Below are 7341 nucleotides of genomic sequence, written 5' to 3'. Positions count from 1 at the left end.
CTTTAGAAATCAAAAACAAAGAAGAGGTGCTACAACCCGAAGCTATCCTTTGGCATGAAGACAAGGTACTACGGCATGGTAAGATTATCGACGGTATCTTATTAAGTTCAAAAATTATCCATTTGAAGATTCTAGATGGATGCAAGGAATAACACTTAAGGATAGTATGAACCTTGTCAATGCTTACAATGCTGCATTAAAGTAAGCAAATGTAAATGCTTTCTAAATGAACGATGTTTTTGTCTTATAAGACTAATCCTCTTTTGTGCACAAATTTTAATAGTATGCATGCTTAGAATAATGTTTGTGATGACGACGTCACTCAAACACCAAGTAGATTTTGTCACTCTACTTTGGGAGTTTGATATGGACTAAAGAGCAGACTTAAGCTGCTACGTCTCCCAAGCACCAAATGGAATAATCATCCATTCTGGAATGAAGTCGCAGGGTGGAAAGAGATCCTTTACCCGGTAAGAAACATAGACTAATGACTAAGACTTTATCTCTTCTACCTCATAGTCGAGGACGACTATGATTTCAAGAGAGAGGTAATGTCATAAAATCTAATATCTAACTGACCCAAATGATTTTCTCATATTAAATTGATCTTTAATGTGGGAGAATAAATGGGACCAAGAGTTAGAATATAAACATGTGCTTATGGATCTGTCTCAACACGGAGCCAAGGTTAAAGGGGTCCAATGAGATATGATATGTCAAAGAGAAATGCTATTAAAGACCTCCAAAAGTTAATGTTAAAAAGTCATTTGATCTTAAACAAGCTAGGACTGACCTTGAGGTGGGAATCCTACCCAAGCATGAGATGCTTGTCGGCTTGCTTAGTGTTAGTGGGAACCTTGCCAAAAATTGAGGTGCTTCCCACATGCTTAAATGACTAAGATTCTTGAAGTGTTCAATTCAAAGATAAACTCTCAAGAGACATCAACGTTTCCATGTTTGATTGACTAAGTGCTTGAAGTATTCAATTCAAACCTAATGACTTAATAAGCATAAAAGACACATGTTCAAATGATCATCCACATGTGACCCTCATGATGTGCTTGAATACTATTGGATAGGTATTAAAGAGGTCCCCAATTAGAAATTAGATACATAAAAATAAATGATTAAGTTCTTTCTCTCAAAGAAAAAAAAGAGGACACATATTCAAATGAAATAATTAAATAACACAAGAAAGAGAGAAAGAGGTGTGGAACAAACATGAGAGGGGGGTATACTCTCCCATACACACACGAATACACATTCTGTCATTGTGTGCAGTGCAAAATGCAAGAGCTTCACCTCCTTCTCCAAGCTTGTTGAAAAATGGAGAGCCTACACCAGCACTCTTGTCTATGGAATGCAAATCAAAGCAAGAGCCATGCTTCAATGCTTAAGCTTGACATCTTCTTCATCTTCATTACTATGCTAGCATACTATGCTAAGCAAGAAGAGTGATGATAAATAAGGAACTATTTTTTTCTCCTATGGATGATTCTTCTTCCTCTTCCCTATCCTCATTCCTCGCTAGCTCTCTCCACCTTCAAAGGTGTTTAAGACCTTGGGACTGAGGTTTGGTATAGTTAATGTTTTTTACAAAGTTTATGTTATGCTCGTGATGAATGAAGCTTTCCAACTTTTCATAGCATCACCAAAGTCACATGGAACACAATAATTGTATTGTAACAAGTCTCTTGATGGGAGAATCTATAATATAAACGCCTTTTGGAGGGAGGACTGGATCCAAATAAATCCAGTTCTCAACTATTGTTATGTTCTCTAATACTCTCTTGCAAAAGTATTGTTTATGTCAAGTTAATCAGGTATTATATTCATGTTGCTACCATCAATTAAGTTCACCCTCTATGTTCTCAAAGTAATCTCACAAAAATGATCTCTAGTTCTCTTAATTCCGCTATTCTCAAAGTTCATAGGCCATTTTCATTACAATTACCATTTAATTTCATGAATACAATAAGGTCGTAAGATGTCTTTGATAATCTAACTGATTCACTCCATTTGGCCATTAGTTTGAGAATGATAAGTAGTATCAAAGGCTAATAATGTTTATGTGGCTATGAATAAAGCTTTCTAAAAATTAGAGTGAACTTTACATCGCGATCCAAAATAATATGATGAGACAAACTATGATACATAAACACATCTTTCATGAAAACGTGGGCTATGTTTCTAGTTGTAAAAAGTTGTTTTGATGAAAAATAAGTCATTTTTTGTAAGCATATCAATCACCAAAAAACTTAACCTATATCCAAGGGATGTAGGAAGTCATGTGATGAAATCCATAGATATGCATTCCTATTTCATTTGAGATGCATCAATTGGATAAAGCTTACCAGAGGTATCGATCTCACTTGGGTTTAATACATTTGACATGTTAAGCATTTTGTGACATAACTCAATACATCACTCTTTAATCCTATCTAAAAGAAAATTTCGCATAGTGCATAGCAATATAAGTTTAAATATAACCCGAAGGGCATGCAATAAGTCTGTCATGAGCTTCTTACAATATGTAAAGTTTGATTCCTTTGTTATTTGGGATACAAAGATGAGTGTTTAGGTAAAGGATCATAATTTTCAATGTATTAAGCCCTTGATTTATCAAATTCTTGCGTCTTTTTTCAATTTTGTAAACCCAATAAATATTGAATCTTCTTGAAAAATAGATTGAGGAATACCCTCAAGAAGTTAAATCAAAAAGGTAGTAGTTGTAATTAGCGTTATTGTACTCTTCTCTTTTTCCGATTCTTGTTCAACTCCGATTCTTGTTCAATTCCAATAAACCAATTCTTAGAATCCCATGACCCAAGTCTTAGAGTAGTTAGAGAGAGGTGTATGAATGCACAAAGGTCCAATTGACCAATTCTTGGACCCCATGTCCTACCCTACTATACACTCACATCTTAAGTTTCAAAGCTCAAAACTTCTATTTGGGCACTTTTAAGTTCACATATGTATCATTGTACCATTTCTGCCGGGAGAAATGTACATTGGTGGTGGTGCCCGAATGCAATTCATGAGCATAAATAGACTTCCACCTTCCCTATAAAAATAACTACTCAACTTCATCACCAATTTGAGCAAGATTCCAAAAATATCTAGGCTACTCATACTCGTCAAAAAGTAATAAATAACATTGAAAGTAACTCTACCAAAATTGCTGGCATCTCGATTTGGCTCATTTCCCATACCTGACAAAATAGACGATGAATGGCAAGAAACCCGCCTGTATTGATCCACGCTTGCATTTTACAGAGTGCTTGCATTGTATAGGTTTCGTGTTTAGAGTGTACTTGCATTGTATAGGTACCTATTTTTTCGGGAGCCATTACATATCTATTAACCCAATATAAGTATACAATGTACAATAGGTAAAAGTTAATGTACAAGCCTTGCATGGCTCAAAAGAATTGTCTAAAGTTTCACAAGCAGAAAGATGCAAAGGAGACTATTCTATCGTCCATAAGAGATTTCCCTTTTCAATGCCATCAACGTTAGAAAGCCATCTGAATGCTGATTAAACCCATCCAATGTCTAGGTGAGTGTTCCCCTTCCTCAAATTTACATAATACTCTGCTATGTAACACTCCCAACCAAACAGAGAACTGGCTTGTGAGATATGCATATAGCTTTGTTTTTTCGCTCTGAGGAGAAGACTCATCAATGTGCATTGGAAACATTTCCCCTTTCATGTATATACCCTTCCTTTCCTTCAATATTACAACAACTTCGATTATAGGCAAAGACGGTTTGTTCAGAACAAACATACAGAGACAAAATCGCATGAGAAAACGCCTCTTTCCCTCAATTATTTATCAAGATCACAGTACGCACATCATACCTTTCCCCACAGCAGGAACTCTTGACAACGTGTCCCTTGGCACACAAGGGGAAGGGGAGGAAGGGGAACACTCTACATTGCTCTCGAAATACCCTACATATAAAATCAGTGATTTCCTACACAAACTTGTCCAGGAATTCACTTGCAGTGGTGTATTTGACATCTGGGTAGAGCTCATAAGAGTCCACTCCCTTCTCTCCTATCTTGAAATTGGTCTGATCACCCATCACAAAGATATTATGCACCGTCGCCAACACGATGTTCTTGGGGATCGGAGAAGCTGCAGTTACCAGAACACCCATCAGTGAAGCCTCTTGAGATTCAAGTAGAATGCCTAGAAAATTGAATGCATAGCTCAACCTTACAACTACGGTGTGTTGGTATGTCATATTTTCACACCCATTCACAAATACGATGATTAGTAAGATAGCGCAACTGTATTTGAGTGCGAGTGTGGGTGTCTACTATGAGAATATTAAGTCATAACAAAACACTCGGCTGCAAGCACTTACTCTTTATCAATTCGATAGTTGCTTCCTCGCTCACATATTCCTTCTCCAAGGTTTGTCCAATCTTCTTCTCCCACAAGGCCACAGCCTCATTTACTGTTAGAATGTTTTGGGGAGGCCTCAAGTAGAGTACCTTGTTCAAGGTCCTGGGGTCATCAATGCTCTTGATAGTGTATGTGCCAACATCTTCCTCCTTCAAAAAGATGGCTGAAAGAAAAACCACAAAAGCCAACTAAGAGGTAGACAATTGCAACATCAACGAGGCTTGATTTCTGCACATAGATCCAGCTGATCGGATATAAACAGTGGGAAGAAGCTGCATAGCCCTAGCCCAAACACTAGATGAAATGAATAAAAACCATATGCCATTCCATACATACCTTTGACATCTCCAGAGCCATGGATGACAACCTTGTCCCTTGGAGGAGCAGGCTTCCCAAACTGCATGAGATTTGCTAGCGTGTAGCCGGCAAATGCATTGGAAGAGACATACGTGTATGGAATTCCGGCCTCTTCAATCTTGCGTCGGATGGCCACTTTCTTGCCATACATGGTTTTCACGGGCTCCAGAGGTTTGCAATGGTCCACATCACTCCCAAACTCGGAAGGCAAAAATCTCTATTGTCAGAAAGAGAAATGTCAGTACCCCCATGGCAACACATTTCTCTCAAAATACACCAGCTGCAACGCAAGCACCATTCAATCAATTCTCAACCCACCAACTCTGCTTTAATCTATTGACATGGAACTATCATCACATTGTAATTGCACCCACTTCCACCCAGAGTTTTTTCATGCACAGTTAGTACATCACAAACTCTCAATTACTCAGAACCCTACATGTGGCTCGTATGCACAATCCACTCTTAACCAGATCACGCTCAAACTCAGGTTCATATACGACTCAAACCTGCATGCACCTTGCGTGTGCAATCCTCATCTTACCCACAATGTAACCCGTGTTCAGGCACAGCCAACAACCCACTGCCAAAACAAAGCGCCCCACTTTTGCCTCGGCGATGCCACACATGCATCAATAGCTACAAATGTAGAAATGCTTCCGGTACCTTCACTGTTCCGGCTTCTTTGATAGCCGCGATGATCTTCTCCTGCTCAGGGATGCAAGGCCCCCCGACCGCAGAGATGACAACGTCTACCTCTTTGACGGCAGCCACAAGGCAATCATGGTCATCCAGAGAACCCTGCAGGCGAGCCAGACTTTAAATAAATGGAAATGTGCGAAAACGTAGTAGCAACTCACACAAGTTGCTCTATAAAAGAACCAGAAAGGTAAAATTACCTCGACAATGGAGACGCCGAGGTCCTCAAAGGAGGCGACGAGCTCCGCCTTGTTCTGACGTGTGGAGGAGCGAATGAACAAGGAAGTGGGGTGCCCTTCTGCGACGCTACCCCGCACTATGTGCTTGCCGATGTACCCTGTTCCACCGAAAATCAGAACACGGCTCTTAACACCCATGGTGAACCACCCACAGAGCAACAACACGAAGCAGGTGAGTATGGGGGAAACTTCCAGGTTTAGGAGCTTCGCAAGTAGCAGCTGCTCGACTTCTCTCACTCCCAGCCGATGTGGCTATATATACGAACTCTGAGAGAGAGAGGCGAGATTCAGTGAACGCAAGCTCGCAGCTCGCTTGCTACTGCCTAGCACGAGATTTGCGAGTGTTTCTCCCACGCGCATCTGTGTCGTGGATTAAATGCGAAATGAAGCACCTACTCAAATTCGCACGACCATTCTCCCCGCGGGCCAGCCTAACGGCCCCGGCCCAAAATTGGGCATGCCGGGCCCGGCATCATTTGAGCCACTTCCCATGTGCCCCGGTTTCTTGGCAACCAGTTGCAAATCCTTTTGGTTTCCATGAGGAGTTTTCTGAAACAAAGTCACGACTGGTTGGTACCCAGTTGCGGAGCTGCTCCATGGTGAAGGGTGGAGCGAGCAGGGAACTGCACAAAATGACAAGGTCACGTTCGTTGCTTTCTTGGCAGGATTGCACTTTTCAACTTGCACATTAAAAAAACTCCCCTTTTTTAACCAGTTTCTCGTTGTCTGCGTAGCCTTCACGTGAACATGGCAAGGAAAGGTTGCAGGTTGCGCACAAGTACATAATCCCTCACACATGTGAACTGGCTCTTTGATGCCCTGAGGAAGTTACCACCAAGTCGCACCAAGGGTTAATGGGGGGAGTAGGGGACGTGACACTCCATCTATATGTATCCTATAACAACAGTCGGAGTACCCTTTACACGTGTCAACTTCTGCGAGCTGAAGGCTAAATGCCAAAAGTGAGAGTCGAAGCTCGCGTGCAGCACGAGATAAAGAGGGGGAGCGAAAGAGCGAGAGAGAGGCCGCCTTCGCGGCTGGCCGTACTCATTTTCAAAAAAAGAGAAGATCAAGGCAGGATTTTCAAACACAAAAGTTAAGCACTACAAAAAACATAGGTATTAAGCTAAATTTCAGTAAATCCTTTCCTCTTCTCGTTTGTACTGTGCAACCCTTCAATCATAAGCTATCAAATTACCATTTATCTGCTCTTCATAATAGATCTCTCCCACAAAATCACTAGAGAGGTGCGACTTGGTGTGTTGTCTTGCCCCCACTCCCCCCACAAGCACAGTTGCGAATCAACTCTTACAAGGTGTCAAGGGTGATGCCCAATCAGAGAGAGAGAGAGAGAGAGAGAGAGAGAGAGAGAGAGAGAGAGAGAGAGAGAGAGAGAGAGAGAAGAAGAAGAAGAAGAAGCTTGGTCATTGTAGGAACGACCCCCATAGTGTAGATAGTAGAGAGTTGAATCGAGTTTCAAGACCTTAACAATGGAGAAAAAGAGAGAGAAAGAGTATTGAGGCAATCAATGCCCATGGGCAAATGTTCAAAGAGTCTATAGCCGTCGTGAGAAACCTGAATCACTTTTGATAAGGCACTTTTGAAAGTACAGTAGCCTAAAAACCAGGTTT

General features: G+C 40.9%; 1 protein-coding gene across 1 annotated transcript; it reads right to left on the bottom strand.

Moving 5' to 3' along the window:
* Nucleotides 1–3805: 3805 nt before the first annotated feature.
* Nucleotides 3806–5943, bottom strand: LOC147443883 (phenylcoumaran benzylic ether reductase IRL1-like). The gene is made up of 5 exons (XM_086526690.1): nucleotides 5672–5943; nucleotides 5439–5573; nucleotides 4752–4989; nucleotides 4375–4578; nucleotides 3806–4142 (listed from the first exon to the last, which is right to left on the bottom strand). Exons 1-5 carry the CDS (start codon nucleotides 5846–5848, stop codon nucleotides 3979–3981), a joined length of 918 nt encoding a protein of 305 aa, XP_086382816.1. The 5' UTR covers nucleotides 5849–5943; the 3' UTR covers nucleotides 3806–3978.
* Nucleotides 5944–7341: the final 1398 nt, after the last annotated feature.

Source organism: Adiantum capillus-veneris, chromosome 13 (genome assembly GCF_014529385.1).
Source record: "Adiantum capillus-veneris isolate H3 chromosome 13, ASM1452938v2, whole genome shotgun sequence".
Taxonomy (NCBI): domain Eukaryota; kingdom Viridiplantae; phylum Streptophyta; class Polypodiopsida; order Polypodiales; family Pteridaceae; genus Adiantum; species Adiantum capillus-veneris.
The sequence above is the reverse complement of the archived record's forward strand: the minus strand, read 5'-3'. Positions and strand labels throughout refer to the sequence as shown.